Source organism: Crassostrea angulata, chromosome 8 (assembly GCF_025612915.1).
Source record: "Crassostrea angulata isolate pt1a10 chromosome 8, ASM2561291v2, whole genome shotgun sequence".
In the NCBI taxonomy this organism is placed as follows: Eukaryota; Metazoa; Mollusca; class Bivalvia; order Ostreida; family Ostreidae; genus Magallana; species Magallana angulata.
Genome location: NC_069118.1, coordinates 45,749,990 through 45,770,885, shown reverse-complemented (window position 1 = coordinate 45,770,885; position 20,896 = coordinate 45,749,990). Strand labels below are relative to the sequence as shown.

At 31.2% G+C, this 20,896-nt stretch overlaps 1 protein-coding gene across 1 annotated transcript; it reads left to right on the top strand.

Annotated features, from left to right (window-relative positions):
- Positions 1–4,287: 4,287 nt before the first annotated feature.
- LOC128161448 (G-protein coupled receptor daf-37-like) lies at positions 4,288–19,918 on the top strand. The gene is made up of 2 exons (XM_052824730.1): positions 4,288–4,368; positions 18,386–19,918. The coding sequence occupies exon 2, from the start codon at positions 18,438–18,440 to the stop codon at positions 19,548–19,550; it is 1,113 nt and encodes a 370-aa protein (XP_052680690.1). The 5' UTR covers positions 4,288–4,368; positions 18,386–18,437; the 3' UTR covers positions 19,551–19,918.
- Positions 19,919–20,896: the final 978 nt, after the last annotated feature.

Sequence of the window (20,896 nt, the reverse complement as noted above, 5' to 3'; positions counted from 1 at the left end):
AAATACCTTTCATATAAAATTTTAATCCATATAATCGAAGAATTCAACACTTTTCACCAACGTACACGTATTTTCTTCTCTACAAAGACAAAACACGGAATGCATTCTATCGTAAAACCGGGTCCGTAGCACATAATTCATTTTTACGATAAAACATATTCTATCTTCACTCTCCTAAGAAATATAATGTGATTTTTTTTGCATGTAATCAAATGTTTTTGTCATCACGATAACAAAAGTAAGTACATGTATTTAGTTGAAATGTATATTTGTTATTTTACACTTTCTGTCATAAGAAATCATTAATATATATGAACAGAATATATAGCAAATTTCCCATGAAAATTTACCCGTATTTGTTCTTATTTATCATTTCTGAGTTTATTCATGCAAATAAGATATTGTGGAAACATAAACTAGTCTGAATGTGTTGCGCAAGCGCAAGATTGTAAAATCCAAACAATCCAGATGATTTCCGGGATTTTTTGAGGAATTTTCGTTGATTATTAATTAGCGACGCTTAACTCAGAAAAAATAAAAACAAATTGGTAATCTTCAAGTACCAATGGTGTTTAAAATATATAGAACAAAAGACAGTATTCTTCCGATTTATCGGTATTAAAGACCAAAAATTCGAGTCTATTATTTTAATATAGTAGTATAGATAAAAAGCAAACCCTTTGTTATCAGCTCATCGATGGCCTCTTTTTTGTAATCATTCTTTGATTTTAAGTGTTGAATGTTCAGTTTCCTGTATATATGGTTCACAACATCCATATTCTTTCGACTTACTGCTTATCATTACATGTAAAAACTATTTATCATTAAAAATATGTTTTTGAGAAATAAAAATATGATCATTATTGATTACATTCATATAGAAAAAACTCACTCAGCTCAAAATGTAATTTTTGTCTGCCTTTCCTTCTAAAAATGATACATGCATGTATGTTATGGATTTTAAGTGAGACCCTACAAGTTACATGTGGCATTGTTTAGACTAGTTTGAAATTACACAATTTAGTTAAATTTGATGCACGAACAATTATGCTATACACATGCATGTATTTGTTGAAATAACCTTTCAATCAGAAGACATTATTAAGTAAAGGTGCAATCTATATTTTCATATGGCAATATTAAGGTTTGTTCTTCATATAAAAGTACAAACCTAACTTTGAAATTAAGTAAAATATACCATTAAAAAAATATAATCTATACTATAAGACTGTGTAATGTATTATGTCAAGAGGAAATTGTATGAGTTTTGAATATGAATATGAATTTGTTAACAAACAAATACTGACACTGATGATGCAGTTTTTTCAATATAATAGCTCTGAAATCAAATAAAATTTACTTGCTGTTGCGTTCGTTAAAGTAACTCTTATCTTGACCGCATTACTTGTATACAGCCATGATACATTTTCCTTCTTTTTTTATCCATTCCTGAATTTTTTAGTCATTGTTTGAATGTTTAAAACACAAATAAATAATTGAATACAATGTCTAATTGCAATGGTGTTCTTTGTGTCATAAACTGAAAAGCTATTGCAGAATGTAGCTACTTTTATTCATAGAATATGAAATAAGTTTATTCCGAATAACATAAAGGTAAACAACTTTTTTTCTTATTTATACTTATTGTGAACCTCTATTGGATTACTTATTCTTATCTTCATATAAATCAGGATTTATCTAAAAGCGTGTGCAAGAAAAAAATTAAACACTCGCTGTGGCATTTAACTCGACATTTAGATATGTTCCGGTTGTTCTATCCATTAACAACCTATGTTACATGTAACTCATTATATCCATGTGAGCTTCAAATGAAAGATACCACATATTTTGAGACATATGTTTCATATTTGGATATTTTATTAGGAAAAGGCGTTACTGGTGGTAATTAAATAACAAAAGTATATGATAAAAGTTATGATTTTAAATTTTCAGTAGTCATTTTCTTACTAACAAAGCAATATACAATCACCTGTGTATTGGGTATTTGTCTCTCAGCTTAATCGTTATGCAAGAACATGCTTTCGTAAAAACGATTTTTTAAACGAAGCAAGCTACTGAAAACAAGTTGTTGGAACAGGAATATTAAGAATATTAATTAAAATCATCTTTACGCAAGTTTTATGTAAGGACGATGTTTCTTTCGGTGGCAGTAATTTTGACGTAGTAGAATGTATTGGGTTAAGTCCTCATCCATTGTAATTGTACCTACAAAATAGCTCTATCAGACTTACATCTTCTTGGTCTACAGAAAAAATCAAATATATTGTGGTTTCATCAATTTTCGTTGAATACCAATTTCCGTGGATTTCGTTTTGATAAGTTTATCCACGAAATCAGATGTTAATTGAAGTGTAATTTGTATAACCATTTTGCATTCATTTGATAGGATCATTGGCCACGAATTTACGTATCCTTGAAACTGTGATTTTTACTTTTTTTTTAAGAAAATAGATGCCCTTGAATATGAATGAAACTACAGTATAGAGGATTTATTTGCTGTGTGATTTTATATTTGCTTTGTCCAACGAGTTAAAATGCTGTATATATTTGCGAGATTTGCTGAACGAATGTAACCATTTTAACGAGTTGGATAAATCAAATTATAAAATCACACAATTATAGATGTTTTATTTATCTCATTCGATTTCATTTATATTATAAAGCTTTTGAGACAGGCCCTTAAATGAAACAAATTGAATTTTTAGCATAATCGATTATACAACGTTGTGCTGTGCAGTATTCGTGACCTTGCGCCATTTTGGAGGAAATATAGCTGTTTAAATGTAAAGTTTCACTGAAATAGCACATTAACTTATTTTTCAATTATCGAAATACTTTATCTCAGAGTATAAACTCTTAATTTAATGGAAATACTGAAGACTGGAATAGCCAAGTGTGTTGACATCTTAAAGTTGCGATACTCGTTAGTTTGAATGGACGCGAATGAGGAAGAATTGTTGATGTTTTATAAAACACTAACGATTCGAAGTTTAAAATATTGAGTGAGGATGCTTACTGCTTACTTGATAGCTAACGTGTTTAATTTTCAGTTTTATAAACTTCACAGTTATGTTATTTTATTCATATTTGTAATTAACACCTTCGACAAAATCCTTTTCAATTCAATTTTTGGTGGTAGAAATAGTACAAATGGAATACACAGGAACATCCTAGAAATAAATCACTGAAGCGAGCGCCTGTATCAAAAATAGTTCGGAACGGAAGTATTTGATGAAGCATCACCCGTTTGATAAAGCTAATATTTATCACACGGGTTGTATACACCACACGTATAAGATAAATTGTAATTTAAAAAAAGAAAAACTAAAAAAAAAAACACTAACAAATACAACGAATCAAGAAAATACACACGTACATTTAAAAGAATGATAATCAATCCAAGTTTTAATATGAGGCAACCACGACTGACAATTCGTTGAATTTGGGACATTTTACAAGATTTTTTTAGATTACAAGATGCAATATAACTATTTCTCAAGCAATTTCATACCTGGAATCTTTGTCTTATAGTTGTAAATAAAGTTGTAATTTATTGTTACCAAATGATGCAAACGCTTATTTCCATAGGTTTATCATGGTAATTTACTGTCCCCTTCACTAGGTCAAAGCAATCTTCAGTTTTGGGTATTAGATTTTTTCCTCAAAAATTAGAGAATAGATGCTTATCAAAACTGCTGCTTCATTCATTTTGATACGGATTGATGCGCTGATCAGTTGATAGTAATGACATAAATTCAAATCTGTTTTTTGTACCATATAGATTGCAAATTTTAAACGTTTGATTCAGTTAATGCATTAACAGTGCCGAATGCTTCAGGAAAAGTTCGAGAGATACGCAAAATATTTTGTCGAGATTACACTAAAAATGATTTTGTTTTTATTATGACATTCAGAAGAAAAGAATTGTAAGCATGCGTATACAGTTATTTCAAGTAATGTGAAAGAGATACATGTAGCAAGTACGACAAATGCGCCTTTGAATTGACCTGTTCTTGTATCATAGTAAAATTTAAAACATTATTACATTGTAGCTCAGCCTTCAAAACTTCTCATGATGATTAAAAACTGTAATTTAGTTAAGCCAGCCGTCTGCTACATGTAATTAACTATGAAATTAATGGTCTGTAACATGATAGGTTAAGCGCGGAAATCATCGTAACGGATCCAGCAAGCTCGTATATCGATTGAGGAAATATCTCTCTGCTGAGTGGATAAAAGTAATACTAACGCTACTGTTTTTGTCACAGCGCAAACGCTCGACGCTTAAAGGTGCAAAAGTATAAATAGTGAACTGTTTGTTAAGTATCGGAGTACTATACCGAGATAGTAAGTATTTTGCTTATCTTAACGCATGCACTGTTCAAACTTTCAATTTCATGTGTATATTATTCTATACATTTTACATGTATGTATGGTATCATATTGCTTTTTTAAAACGAAATTATGGTAGCGAATATTGTTTTGTTTTTTAATTGTAAGATACGAAAGATAATTTTCATGGGACAAATTCATGACGGATATAAGAAATATACAATGCTAATCTGGTGAATAACTTTTCTGGTATTATAATATTTTTGAAGAATTCTTTTAAAAATTGTGTTGATGATTTGTTAATATTGTTAATTACCACAAATATTATTATCATTTTTAAACGAAATGGTTTCCTTGGTTTGTATACTATACAATGAGTCATGTACGTGTCAAATAAAAAAAGGAAGCAATACATGATAGATGGTTGGGAATAAACATATATTGATAAACCATTTGTCTTGAGGCACTCTAAGTTAAAGTTCACTTATTAGGTCTATGCTATGAAAATTACAACGTTATAGGCCAATACAAGTTCATTCGTGAAAATATTTAGATCGGAGGTAAAAAAAAAAATAACACAAGGAATAACAAACTAAATAATTTCATATTTACAGAGGACTGTCAAATTAAAATAATATGACTTAAAAATCAGATACAAAGATTTTACAGTTATTCTTTATATTTCTTTCTTTAAAAAATCGATATTTTACATTAATAAAAACACTGTACTTACGCAATTCAATGAATATGTATATGAAATATGCCCAGTATATGCTTCCTTTTCTTCTCTTGTCAACTGGTACATTGTATGTGATATGAAGTACTTTAAACATTTATCCCGTATGACCATCAAAACATGTTGATTGCATTTTACGATAGTTGTTTCTATATGAATTCTCTTTTACAGGGTTTGTCTAACACTATAAGGAAATAACATAATTCAAAATTCTTTATACAGCTCTTACGCCAACTGGTTTTTTTTTTTAGCTTAATCATTTCATACATATTGTTCCGCTCAAATGACTGCAAATTTCTACCTAGTTGCTCGTAATATATTACTGATGCGTGCAGGAGTCTTTTTTAAAATGGAAAGTGTTAATGCCTACTCACTGGACGAATCGTTGTGTAATTAACATAAGACTGACTATAAGAACCAGTTTAATAGAATAAACATAAACCCGATTGTCCCAGCTAGCAGTCCCTCAACCGTTGTTCTTTCTTGTTTTCTTTGAAGCATGTGATTAAAACGTGTTTTATGTCAGATATGTTTAGGAGCAGACCCATTGTTTTTTGGGTTTTTTTTTTTGCTATCGACTCGAAACTTTGTCCAGAGTGAATAAATCTCCGAATTGTGTAATTGTTTACGTATTGACCGTCCCAACGTACTAAACGCCAACAAATATATTCAATTAATCAAAAAACGAGGAACATGCGAAATTTCTTGCATAATCCAACACTAAGCTGTAGATTATTGATATATGTGAAAATAAAACTAAGGAAGGACAATTTATTTATTTTGAATTCATTTAAGTATATATTTTGTCCAGATAAAGATTACATGTTGAAAACAATGCTACAATTGAATTTTGATAGGTGCGAAAATTAATATTTTGAAATTGCATCTCGATATATTTTGTCTCATTTCATTTAACTATTTACGAGTTCGATTTGAGTTTGATTCACGGATCAAAATTAGTTCGTTACCTGCAGCTGTCGTCATTTTATAGTTTTATTTTCCTAGAGTGTTATAAGTTCTCGACAAGTAGGACGTTCTTATGAGTAGCTACATGTGTTAAAACAATTTGTGATAGAAATTAATTAGCTTAATCACTCAGGGGCCAAAATTGTGTAAAATGCTATCAAACAAAGGAACTAACACTCTTCTGCTGAAAATTGAATGTTAGATCTATATTAATGTATATAAGCAGTGACAAAATAAAAGGTTAATCAAAATTTGACATTTATTGTACTTTAGATATGGGTCTCTTCCACATATTAAGGATTGATAAAGCTGTAAAAGATACGCCTTTTTTCCTTTCATTGTTTTTTTATTTATAACACCTACTAACGCTACACACCTTCTTCATCAGGCTAAAGACATTTTCATACTATATGTACCTGTCAATCAAGTAATTTAATCTTCCGAACATTTGACTTAAGAAGAAATATTTGTGAAAAAAATCTTGTTTGATGAATCGTCACATAAGCTCAAAATATGTGTTAGATTGTGTGGTAAAAGCATCAGCTTTAAAAAAAGATTATTTTTTTGGACTTATTATCGCCTATTTGGTATGTGTAGAATAAGGTGTCAAAAAAACAAAAAAAAATCCAATCAGATTTAAAAATACAATATGAAATCGTATGTCTTAGAGGAGCATTACCTTTCAAAACTAAATTCTTGTAGAGAAATACTTTAAATTCATCCTTTGGAAAACATTAATCCTGTAGAAAATTTTTTAAATCCTTTGAGAATTCTAAAATATCCTGTAGAAATATTATTTCTCCTGAATATTTTTTTCATATTCCGATGGAATATCAATATTTGAGGTAAATAACCCACCTCTCAGGTAAGATAAATCAAACACAAAGGTGGTAATATTCATTCCAGTTTATTGATTGTCATTTTGGTATGTATAGATTTTTACAAAATCGAGAACAGTATTTATTACTTATAGAGGTCACATTTGTACATACGATAGTTCCTGTAAGCTCTCAGAGGAATTCCTTTACATATACAGGCATCTGACTGCAATCGTTGAAAGGACTTGATGTCGATTCTAGACTATTTTAATCTCCTTAACATAAGACAGGGTAAATTATTTGGATTTTTAAACAAAATAAATATACATCATTATATCTAAAAAAGAAAAAAAAAAGGTAGATTGATTTGTAATATATTAATTATTAGGCCGTTTTACACGTAATTTGAGCAAAGGGTTAGCAGGAAAATTAATTCCTATTATTTTGTTTTGTTAAGTTTGATGTAATTTGTCTCAATCGAAATATTCAGCAAATAATATGATTGCAGCATATCTTAGTCGCATCGTCAACTGATATAAGAATAAAAACAAATGGTTTAACAAGAGATAAATTCGTAATTTAAAATCGTTTTAAAAAGAACATAAAAGTGAGTCTCATACAGTGTAAGTGATTCTCTTTTGAAAACAAGTCCTTATCATCAGGCTTTCCTAAATAAGTGATAAGCAAAGCACATTTTGATAATCTACTTGATAAAACCAATTTATATGGTTAGTCATTGATTGAGATTCCAATCTGCAAATGTTAATTTACGACACAATTCAACGATCATAAAGTAAAAACAAATGACATTTGAATAAATGCATTTGATAATACATGTACCAGTTATTTGGATTAACCATGGATAAAGATCTCCATATCTGCAAATATAGATTTACAGCATAGTTTTTGCTTTTTATTATATTATAAATATTGATCTATTCACCATTAAGAGAAATGCCTAAGGCTTTTTTACAAATCAAATTATGGTACATATTCGACATTTATCAGATATCGGGTGTAGAGAACTGTTCTATAAATTGCTTTCACTTTCGTATTCATCCATTTTTTAAATATTGGGATGACAGTGCAGGATTTCCTAAGAATAACCAATCGATTTTTATGATTCAAAAATTTCGATAAATCTCTTTATCGTCAAACAATTATCAGATTAAACCCAAATGTAGGTTAATGCTTCATCCATTATTTTTTTTAATTCCTGCCAATTAAAGATAGGAAATGTGCGTGATCGGGATATAGGCTGTTCCCGAAGACAGTTATTGTGTACCTTCTAAACGCTTGAATAGCAGGTTTATATTTAAAGCTTTATCCAATCTATACTGCATGGCTAATAGTTTGTGATTTTGGTATATCAAAAGTCTGCTTTCCTAAGCGCTTCCGCCTCGTCCTTCGGCCTCGTTTTATCGCGGATGAAGCATTGCTGTTTCAGTGTGAATAAGACTTCGATTGACTGAGTTTTCATAATCGTGTGTCATAATTTTACTGTAGTGTTGTCAGACCTTGATGCAAGGCTTGCTAAAAGATTGTGATGAAAAATACATTGACTCCGCCAGTCCTCTTATTGCATAAATAGCTGAAATAAACTGGGAACACTGTGTCGAATAAGAATATGTATGCCTTGGCTCTTTTGCACCAATTCGTTGTGGTGTTTTTAACAAAATCATGTATAATTGTAATATTGAAGACTACTGGCTATGTCATGTGTTTATCCATCTGAGGAAGTTGAATTCTTATATAAATTATCATTTAAATGATATTTTTTACACTCGTAAAAATAAAACTTTTCAGAATAAAAATCCTTTTCTATATGTTCATAAATTCAAATAAGATTTGATTAAAATCCTATTAAACTTTTCAACCTGGTAAGGAAAAAAAGAGAAAAAATATCTGTCCGAACTCAATACCTGCGGGAATCAATATTATTCTAATGATGTAAATTTTTTAATTTCTTGATGTTCGGTAGGGACCATTATATTTTTCTCCCCTATATTTTTTAATGCTTGGGATTTAAAATATTTAGGTCAATAAATAGATAGTTTAAGAGAACATGGTCACGATTCTTGGCAAGTTTTACTTTCCTGTTTTTCATTTCTAATGATCAAGTGAAATTTGGGTGGCCGTCGATGAGTTTTAAGCGAGATACAGGGCTCACATTTCTTCGTCATGTAAACAAGGCTCGTGCCCTGGTTTTTTTTTTTTTTTTTTTTTTTTTTTTTACATAGGTTCAATATACCAGTAAAAATCCTTTTCAAGATGATTTGTCAAAAATCGCATTCATTTTAAGCATAAATAAACAGTTCCTAACGATTAACACATTCATTTCAGGTCTAAAACTGAAATTTTCACTTCAACATTTAAAATGTAATCAAAAGCTTTGTTTACATAGCGAGGAATTGTAAGTTCTGTAACTCGCTTATAACTCAACAAATGTCACTCAAATTTTGATTGCCTACTAAAAATGCGTTAAAATCGAAAAAAATAATAATTGTTGACCAAAATCGTGACCATGCCCCTTTAAAGCTGACTGAACGGTCTGCCAAGACGACTAAATGAAGAACTAGGCCATACCTTACCATTTAGTTGACTGAATTGCATGGCTTTATCATGTGTAGCTCACTTGTAAGGTGAGGTTTACCTAATCACTTCTTAGTCATTAGTCTGTATTCTGACCCAGCTTTTTTAAACTGTAAAGACGGGTACAATTTTACAACATTAAGATTCCACTGCCACACAGGTATTTATATATCACTCTCTTTATGTGTGTAATTCTTTTTTTATTTTCTTATTTTTTTCTTTTTTGTATTTTATTTTTTTTTCATTTTGTTTGTTTTTGTAAAACGAATAATTAGTAATGAAACAAGATAGGGAAAGTGTTGGAACTCATTACTTCGAAGACAAAGTCAAATATTTACATCGTTGCAACAACCTGTGCAGTGAAAGTATTTCAAAGTGATTATATGTGACAAGTATGTAAATAAGCAAATTATTTTACTAAGGTGCTAAAATTTCCAATTAAGAGTCAAACTATCATAAGTTACTTAATAAAAACTGTCTCTGGTTATTAACTTTTGTATATAAGTAATAAAATCTGCAGTCATAATCTTTAAAGATAATATGCAGATTTCGGCATTAATACTTTTAAAAGGAAGTGTTCAAGTAGGATGGGCATATTTTCAAATGGTTTGTTATACGTGAATTAATACATGTATCTTATGTTATAATAAACAGTCTAAAACAGGCATTACGTTTATTTTATTCAAAGCATCCCCTGGATTTATTACCTTTGGTAACAGATTCAAATTTACGCGCGGTTACTGTGATTAAGTATGAAAACAGCAGTCTGGGGAAAAATATTGCGAGTAAATATTGATTGGTATTAAAACAAGATATATAGCCTTGAACTATACATGCCCCTGGAGGCAGATTGGTCGATATTTTCATAAATTTACAAGTCACCATTATGTGCGAAGCTTTTCAGATTATATGTACATTAATTTGTACTGTTTAATCCTTTTCAGAAATATAATTATCATGACATAAATACGTCTTAAAAAGAACTATTTACGGCATGCGTGCACGAGACACCGCACTAATCTTCGATTTTATTCTATTTGCAATTTTATGGTTATTTTAATGTCACTCGGGGGTTTCTGGTGCTATTTTTGCCCACACTTGTTGCTGCTGTGTTTGTAAATAGACTATTAAAATGATGCGTTAAATAAGGACATGTACTCTCATAAATACTAAAATTACAACCACCCTGTTCTGTATAAAAATAAAAGAAATGTTGCAATGTAATACTATACAGGAATGAAACTGAATCTTGCATAATGATACTTTAGAGCCACGAAAGGCACTTCTAAAAGTTAAAAATATATTTAATGGGTTATTTTTTTTTTTACGTCTAAGCCTTGTTAGTTGTAAGCATTGTCAGACATCGTTGCAAATGTGCATATACTTACGTATGTCAAAACAACTCGAACAGCTGTCGTTTTACACAATCTTTTAGATTTGTGGGTTTATATTTTAGTAAATTGTTTACAACTATTGTTTACGGTTATCTGTCATATCTTACATGTAGTTATAAGAAATTGATAAAGTCTCAAGCTATTTTGAATGAAGAGATAACATTATTTCTCGAATCTTTATAAAATAGTGACTGTGGTGTGAGACCATTATAAGATAAAACTACATTATCCACCCACGTGCCACAGGTCAGCATGTCTGGATGTAGTTTCGGTGTTGACTTTGTCTCTATCAGTATTTGAAATACGACCATTGTGCAATAGTTTGGATGATATTGAAACGTCTAATTTTTATATAAAATTGATAAAATGTAAATTAACGACGAAATTTTCCTCACAGGAATAACCAGGTTCATTCTTTTTTTTTCATTAATCAACGAATTATCTGGGGATTTTGTACAGTTATTGTAAAGAAAATTGAGATCATTTTTTTTAACAAATCAAGACGTTAGACAGTTTAAAGCCAGTTAAAACTGGTAAGAACAAGCCAGGATGGCATGACCTTAAAAGAGAACATAGTTAACCTTTGCAGTTTATACTAAATGAACTTACCTTTAAAATATATTTAAGTGTGCAGTATGTGAAAATTACTTTTGTGCATGTGTATTATTTGTGTTCAAATATAAAGGTATCATCAATGAGAGTTTCCTTTTTTTTAATGATCTCCGGACGACAAAACTTTCATTTTTTTTTCAAATTCCAAGGTTTAAATTAATAGAAGGAAAACTTAGCAAACATTCATTTGATAGTTAAAATAAGCCTCTGTTACAATGTTTATTTGATAGCCAATCTTTGATAACAAAGAATAAGATGTAATGACACTCCAGCGGAACCTTTTATAGGATTAAAAAAATATATAATAATTGTAGATTTTATCATTGCCTGTGCCTTAATAAAACTGTCACATTCCAATTAGTGTCGGCAGTTCAGATCGTGTTATTATTGTAATGATAGACGCATTATCGGTGATATTTAAGACGACGTAACAACAGTTTTGGTTCCTGATTGTTACACAGTGGGTTTTTTTCACGTTACTTTTTCTTTAATAACCACTGGTTAAAAACCCGTTGAAAATGAAGCTTTTACGTAGTGACATTTTTGTGTTTGCAAATAATTTGCTGGTGAAGGGGAGGGGGTGGGGGTCTAAAGCTTTTTTCACATTATCAGACATTACAAATAAAAAAAAAAAGGGAAACCAAAAAATCTAACATATGTGATCCTATACTATGTCAAAGTCCAATTAACTCTTTAAAATAAAAGAATAGATGTTGCTTCACATTTATAAACATTAAAAATATCATTGATGCCTTTTGTAAGAATACTAATTTCAAAATTGATTAAAAATGTATATGTGTTTCCATTGAACCTAAATAACATAAACAACTAAGTTATTACGGTGTCGGTGGCTGGGTGGTCGTGGTTTCTATCTCCCGTATAAGAAAAAAATATGTTGGAAAAGCTTATATATTTAAAGCTAGAATAGATCTGATGTGCAATCTGTTGACGATCTATTTGCTTTATAAATGGTGCAATGACACTTTGTAATACAATCAAAGAAAAAGCGTGACAGGGAATCAAGGAAGAAACATGCATTCCTTTTTAAGGAAAGATTGGCATGTTATACATGTATCATTGGCTACTAATGTAATGCGTTAGCATAAAGTTAAATGCAATAAACATAATAAATAAGATAAATCACACCGTTTTGCTGATTTACAAAATAACAAGGAATGAAAAAGCTTACTTTAGTAGGCAAATTGTTATTTCCGATTAATATGCAAATTCTTATGCGTTGGTAAAGAAAAGCGTGATCTGAATCATTATGTATGTAACTGAATGTTTTACTCTTAAGGCAAACGCATTCTAATAACGTTTTAGGTAATCTACATGTAATTAAAGACTTACTTGAGGCTGTCATTTCATCGTAAATAACTTAGTGCAAGGAGGTAGTGCGTGTGCAATTAGTAAAATTTGCTTGATGCCTCAAATGGACACAACTGTGATCGGCCGAAGCGTACACAAAATACAAAATATCAATATTGTCCTTCAGTTGTATATCGTTGACTCCCCGTTAATTTTGAACAAATGAAAGCTAAAGGTCATTTTAGTCAAGGATATACAGAGGGTAAAATGTATTTTAATCAGACTCAGTCGAAACTGTATAAGGCGCCTAATTTTTGTCAGGGATAAGCTCAAGGTCAATAGCAAGCTAACTGTCCCTAAAGACAGAAACCCTTTCCCGAAGTGAAGCCATAAAATATCAGCTGCTGTGATAGAGAACTTGCTAGTGTTTATGTTTGGTTACTCCGAAGTATAATAAACCTTTGGGCGGCAGGGGGTTGTCGTCTGGTCAACAGGTTTACATTGATCTATCGTAGTTAAAATTCTACTTCGCAATCTCGATTTTAACTAACACCAAACAAACAAAAAATACCCAAAAAAGAAAAAAAAAATTGCAAAATGCGCATGGGATATCGAATGATAATATGGATATTTACCATAATATGAAAGCGCACAAAATTGTTTATTGTTTGGAAAGAAGAGATTGATTTCATTTTAGATTGCATGGGACACTGAAATGTGAGCTTAAAAAAATGAAAAGCCAAAGTTTAAATATTCAATGAATGCAACGACACTTAAAAATCATAAGGACATCACAGAAAACTTCATGATTTACTACGCCAGGGCGAAAGTGCTGTAGAGAAAATAGGTTTTTTTTAAATGAAACATACACGATTTTTAAAAAATTAAGATTCATTTTTAGATTACAAATTCACAATGTTTCCTTTTTTTCGACCGTAGGCTACATTCATTGCCAAGATTCCGCAAACTGATTTATTTTTAAAGATTAATAAGGTTTTTGGTTTATCTTTTACATCGTTCAAAACACGTCTTTGTTGCATTACCAAACCAAAATGAGGCCTTAATTGTTAATGTATTCTAGTTTTCAGTGAATGATATCCTAAATGTGTATTTTAAATGCCAATTCAGCTTTCCAGATAACTAAACTTTAAATTTGTTCATAGTGAGTACAATGATACTATATTCTCTTAAAGATATTTTTTTTAAAAAATTGTCTGACTAGGTGTGATTTATGGAGGTATAGATATACCACCACTTTCTAGATGATTGTGTCGAATAGTCAGATACTTATGTCAACGTTGACTTATTTTTTTTACAAAAATAATAACACATCGAATTTTGAACTTGTCATGTTATTAATTTAGTAATAGTATTGAGTATATTTGGATATAAGAAAAAATTTTGAACACAATTGCCCAATCGATTGAATTGTGCCCTGGAAAACATGTGATAGTTATATAGTATTGACAAAGCGGATTTTTATTGAATTTAGTTTTATAAAAGAAAACACGGCATTTCTGAAATAAAGTATCATCAGTAATCATTGTATGAAAAATGTTGATTCAATCTTAATGCATCCCTTTTATATAAGTTAATCATTATTGATCAATACATGAGCAAAGTTGAATACGTTTTCGCCTTGGGATCAATATTAGAAATCAAATTTTATCTGTGCAAAATAAAATCTCTTGATTGACTGCATTGTTGTGCAGTTCACTTTCAAAACAAGACAGGTGCGGGTCACATGGCTCACCAGTGTAAGTGAAACATTGATACCAGCAAGAATAGAAACGAGGCACTCCTCGCAAAGTTATTTTTAAATCTCGTTTTATGTTTTTAACAGTTGCAAACTATATGAAACTGTAAATAAAAGTTCGTCGTTTTGAACTTTTTATGCACGTGTTCTTGAAATTTGATAGAAATGGTGAAACTGCCAAATTGAGAGTTTTCCACTTTAAATCGTAATGGAAACACATTAACTTGTCCTCATATTGATGTACGTTGTCTTTCTTAAGTAAAATATTGCTGCTCCCAGACAAGAAAAAAAGTTTCATTAGATCACCCCGGTTTGGAATAGTTGAGTCTCGCCGATAAATAAAATCTTAGACCTACATGTATACTCTAAATCTATGGTCTGATTCCTATGATATATTCCATCGTTCAGTCTTTTCAAAGAAAACAATATTGTCTTTATTAGTTGTAAGGAGGTCAATCCTCACTGTGTCGTGATTAGAGTGTTTTACCTTGAATCAGTGACTGTCACGTTTATAGTTTCTCTTAACTGTATTTATATCAGATTGTTGCGGTCCTTCTCAGGTCAGATATGTTTCAGCTGAATTTTAAACCTATATCGGATCGTGGTAAGCTTTTCTGTTGCTTTGAATTTGGTTTTTTAACAGCGTTCATTCGATTAATAAATCACTGGCATCTTTGTTTAATTACCGTTCCAGATTGTAGTCAGTTTGTTATCTACATGTATTTTTCTATGTGCCCTTGCATACATCACTGTACATGTACGTATTATAGAGTCTATTTAGTTATTTGAATTTGCGGCTAGTTAACGGTATGGAGTCAAGAATGATCATTTCGGTTTTTTTTTTTTTTTTTTTTTTTTGTTTTTTTTTTTTTTTTTAATTCGTTTTTTGTATTTTTTTTTAACTGCTGTTGACTTTATATCAAACTATAGTCCGTTTGATGCAATAACTCACAATTGTTCACAGTAATTTAGTTGTTACATTTCGATGTTACATTTCAATGTTACATTTCGTTGTTACATTTCGATGTTACATTTTGTTGTCAATTTCGTTGTAACATTTCAATGTTACATTTCGGTCGATTATGTCTCTCCATTTACTGCCAAACAAATGTATACATGTTTATTTTTGCCCCGTGTAATGTACGCCCTTCTACACTGCAAACAGTTTTGCTCCATCTAGAAAACGCCCAGACGCAGTTGTATTTTAAAAGATATTATTTGTGATATTGGGATTTGTCCAGTCATAAATTCGCCCGCTGACATCGAGGGCATGATAAAAGATGCGAATATTTCTCTGTATACAGTATTGTATTTTCATCGATATCTTTAATGTTGCCTCGCCGATATCCCTGATTTACTATGCTTTTGGTTCTTATTCCAGCTCTAGTAACTGTATGAAAATAATGTTATCAATCCCAACAATTTTGTCGCTACCCTTTGGTGTTGTTTTCACTGTTTCCTCTCTCCCACCTTCTGTTTATATACTACGTATATGTCAGTTTCTTATCATTATTATTATAACCATTTAAAAGTGCAATGATTCCTCTTATTCATGCAATCGTTGTTTATTAAATAGTGATTGTCCAGGAAGTGTCAGTTTTTTGTATTACTCTTTTTAATTTTTGTATTGATGTAACTATCTGAAGTATACATGTAACTGTGCAAGTTTGGAAAGGAGTATCTGAAAAAGTCTTGGAATTTCAGAGTTCAGTACTCATGCAACTTGTATCTGATTCATGCAATGTATCAAATGGTCAATTGTTCCAATTTGCAAAAAAAAAAAAAAAAAAAAAAAAAGTGAATGCATTAAAGACCTCGTAACCTGATTGTTGTGTAATAAATCGCCCTCATTGAATCTTCTTTGGGGGGAATTGTCTAGCCAGTCTTGGGTCCTGCTGTTGATTTGATTTGTGTGTCTGACTATCTTTAGGATAATTGCTCCGTAGCATACATAGTAAAAATTATGGATTTGTCAAAGAATGCAATTTGTAAACATTCAGTTTTCTTGTTTTGTTTCTTTTTTTATCTTACACGATGTCCATGTTCATAAAAGCTTCGTAAATCAGTGTGTTCATTAGCGACGTCAATAATGAATAGTTTTTCTCTCGTTTCACATCCGAAAGACGACATGGAGAAATAAGTTGAAAAATATGATACTTTTTATTGCCGATTTCGTATTCATGTCTCTTTTTTGCCTTTTTGATGTGCTATATTATTCCAAAAGGAAATGGATTCAATAGCTGCTAAATGTATACGAATATAAACACTGTTAGTCAATAAAAGCTTTTATAAACTGCGATGTTATTTATTAAACAAATCGAAACTGTATCAAGCCAGATCATATTCTGTTTAATTTGGAAGCTACTGTCAAGTTTTTTCATTTTTTTCTTTTTCTTTTTTTTCTTTTATCATATGCATTAATTCAAAAAAAGAATACAAAAATCTTATAGCGGGTGAAAACTACTTGTCAGTTAAATGAAGTGGAAATTAAAAGTATCAATCATTTTTCTAGCAAATCAAACAGTACGTTACGAATAGAAATATAATAACTTTAATCAATTTCTTTTTCTGAAAAAAAAACTAGTTGCTTGTCTATTGCTCTCAGTCTAAAATAAACTCGAATAATCGACTTCTTGTTGTCCTTCGAATCACTTTTTTTCGAACAGGACCAAGTACATATCTGCAGCTAAGAAGTTGAAAATTCGTCAATACGTATGTTTAAATTTGCATTATATCATTTAAACGATTAATCTAGAATAAAAATTATATACATTTTGATAAAACACGTCTAGATATTTTTCACTCGATTGTGATGTCATGCAGTGGAGAAAGAAATGATTAAAAGTGTTGAAAAAGAAATAAGCGAAATGCATGTAATTAATCAAATAAAAGAGAAATCCATATTAATATAATAATTCATATATAAAGGACTCATATGCTGTAATTTGTATCCATTGAGTTTTTAAAACATTCAATTTGTTATTTCTGTAGGGCCTAATTAAGATCTCTCAGAAGAAAACATCCAATTAATGTTCATTTTTGGGAGTTGATTTTAATCAACTCTCCTATGCAGTTACTCTGGCAAACCGAAAAAGAAACAGTGTTTGGACCTAAGCACAAATCACCACCGCTGACAAGACTTAGTTCTTGAAAATAATAGAAAAATTAGATGTAATGTATGCTTAAGCATTTTTTTAATGGAAACTTATCTATAAACACTTTGAAAATAGTCAGACTTTATATAATACAACCAAGTTAGATATTTTTGTAGTCTCATGTATTCCTTCGCCAGAGTTAAATATAGTCTCGTTCAACCAAACGCTCGGCTGTCTCCGTAAATCTCCGAGCAGAGAGGCTCCTTGCTTGTTGGAGATTAACAGAGATACAGCCGAACGTTTGGTTGAACGAGACTAGAGTTCGATATCAACAGTGCTTGGATCCATACAATTTTTAGAATTGTTTCGATTACTAAATATACATAGTTTAAAATCCATTTTTAAATATTACACAACATAATTCATACGGGGTTTCTCGAAATTCTTGTCAGAAAAGTCTAAAAATCCAAATCATAAAAAAGCGCGTAATTCAGATATAGATTAGAAACTAATTGCCATGCAAGATAATAAATGATAATCGATTAAATCAACTCCCGTCAGTACTTCAGTACTTTGATTTTATAAAGCCTCTAATTACCTTGAAGGCGTAAATGACTATGTGAGACAATAGTTTATTCCTTTATTCAATCTATTTCTTTCCTCATTTAATGACCAGGATCGTTATTCCTGAATGTTTGATAAAAAAAAAATGGTACTCAAAGTATATTATTTCTTATTCTTTTTTATTTTCGTAGATAAACCGCTGACGTAAAGGGTAATTAATTTGTCGATACATCTGGCAGGAAAATGACCAGCTTTGCTGCATTTCCTGACACAGATGAGGGAGCAAATAGCCACAACATATCAATCCAGTCTGTAAACTTCAGTGAAATGAACTCTTCAATCTTTCCAGACGATACATCAAGAGAACCTTTTTACGAGTTTGTCCATGCACTTTATCTATTTGTGATCCCTCTGATATCTATTCTTGGAATCATCGGCAACGTATTATCCATCAAGGTTTTCCTGTGCTCCACATTCAACAAACAGCCCTCTAGTATCTATCTCGCGGCGCTGTCTGTCTCTGACACGTGGTTTCTGGTTGCTTTGTTGATGGGCTGGCTTGGAAGCTTTGACGGCACCATCCAACAAACCGGGGCCTCGTGCATGGTCTCCATTTATGTGACGTACGTGACGGGCTTCCTGTCCGTGTGGTACGTGGTGCTCATCGTTATTGACCGTTACATTGTCGTCTGTCACCCGCTGCGGGGCCCGCGTCTCTGCTCCCGGAAACGAGTTGCAATCGCCTCGAGTATAATTACGAGCTTCGCGGTTATCTTTTATACCCACTGTTTTCACACGACCGTCATCGTTAAGAGAGCGTCAGGAAATGGTGTTCAATGTGTGGTTCAAAAGGACACCATGTTTGCGCTGGAAATTATCACTTACATTGATTCTGTCATGACGGTTGGTATTCCGTTTCTGGCCATATTTATACTTAACTGCAGTCTGATTCTGGCTGTCAGAAAATTCAACAAGAAACACGTTCGGTTCAGTGACAGAAAACTTTATTCCTATTCACCGCAGTACAGCATTTTGACCAAGGCTCAGATTCGATTAACAATTATGCTGGTGGTGGTTTCGTCTGTGTTTCTATTGCTTAACCTTCCAAGTCATGCTATCAGGTTGTACATTATGATGAAGGGATTCGCAATGCAGCGCCAACATCGTCTTATCTTATTCCTTTTACAACAAATTTTCCAGATCCTCTATTACGCAAATTTTGCTATTAACTTTATCTTGTATATGGTATCAAGTAACTTATTCCGTAAATGTCTTAAAGAGACGCCAAAATGCTGGGTTCTTCAGAAATTGAGGTTGAAAAAGACTTTATTAGATAGAAGAAACAAATACGGTTAAAGAATCAGAAACCAAGTACAAAATGGCTTTTAACTCATCAAAATAAAGAAACAACACGACACCAAAATCTAATAGTGAAAAATCCAACAATATATGAGATTTGTAGCTTATTGACTATTGCACGAATTGGCGGCAAGCTAAAACATACATGTTAAGTAATTTATTGCGATAGACGTGGTTTCAATGCATAAACAAATATATCAAATGTTATCGCTGTCAAAGGAAATGAAAAATCTAAATCACAGGGATTAACCCTATTGGGATTTCTCTTAAACAACCCATTTATTTTGTAACGATAGCATCAGACCTAGATCAATCGACCTAGAATGCATCTCGCCTACGCCACTTACATTTATACTACAGACAGTTATACAACAGTTCATTTTTTTTTCCAAAGCCAAAATACATAAATATTTTATATTAGTGTGAGAGATCTGTGATGTTTTTAATTACATCATACTAATTTCATTTTTAATAATCATTAACATCCTTGTTTGTTCAAATGACCCCTATTTGCACTTTTAAATTTAAACCTAACAGTCGTGAGAGTTTTAAAATCATGGTTACAAACAATATTCATTAATCAGGTGGTACACATCAGCTTTAACAGTTGGTTCTGAACTTGTTTATATTAAGGTGGCTCAATGGTTGACAAATTATTCATCAGATCTGTCTAAAATTTTAAGATATGATTTGTTTAGCTATAAGCTCATCATTTAGTAAAGAAACAACTCTCCTTCTATTTCGTCATTTAAATTCATGTATTTTCCTATATCTTTATATAGAGCTCTTTTTTCTAGGGAGATCAATACAGTCTTAAAAATGGCTACGACCATTGAGCCCTCTTAATGAGCTCGATTAAAAAAATGTGTATGAAAAGTTCATAATGTCCCTTAATGCGACAATACACTTGATTAAAATATAACCAGTGTATAAGGGATTATTGCTATCAGTTGTCAGAATGTCGTCTTACTGTTTTATAAATTCATTTCCCAAATGAATGATTTATGCTGCGATTACAGGAACTGTATCCCCCCAGAACAGATAACTGCATAGCAAAATAGCGCTATGCTTCTAAATCTAATCATCAGGAAAGTATATTGATCACGGTTGTTATCAATGTAAGAACGTTTTATTAAAACTGGGTAAAATTCTCTTTTCAATCTGTATGCTGTGGTATTATAAAAAACACCAACGTCGGCCATATCTCGAGGGAAAAAACGGGTCTAGTGTGACACAAAACTAATGCATAAAATATCATTTTAAGTACACATGCCTTTCCTAGTCGTTTAGATATTGAGAGTCAACGAAACAAATTTGTCAATGACATCGATTTAATTTTGTGT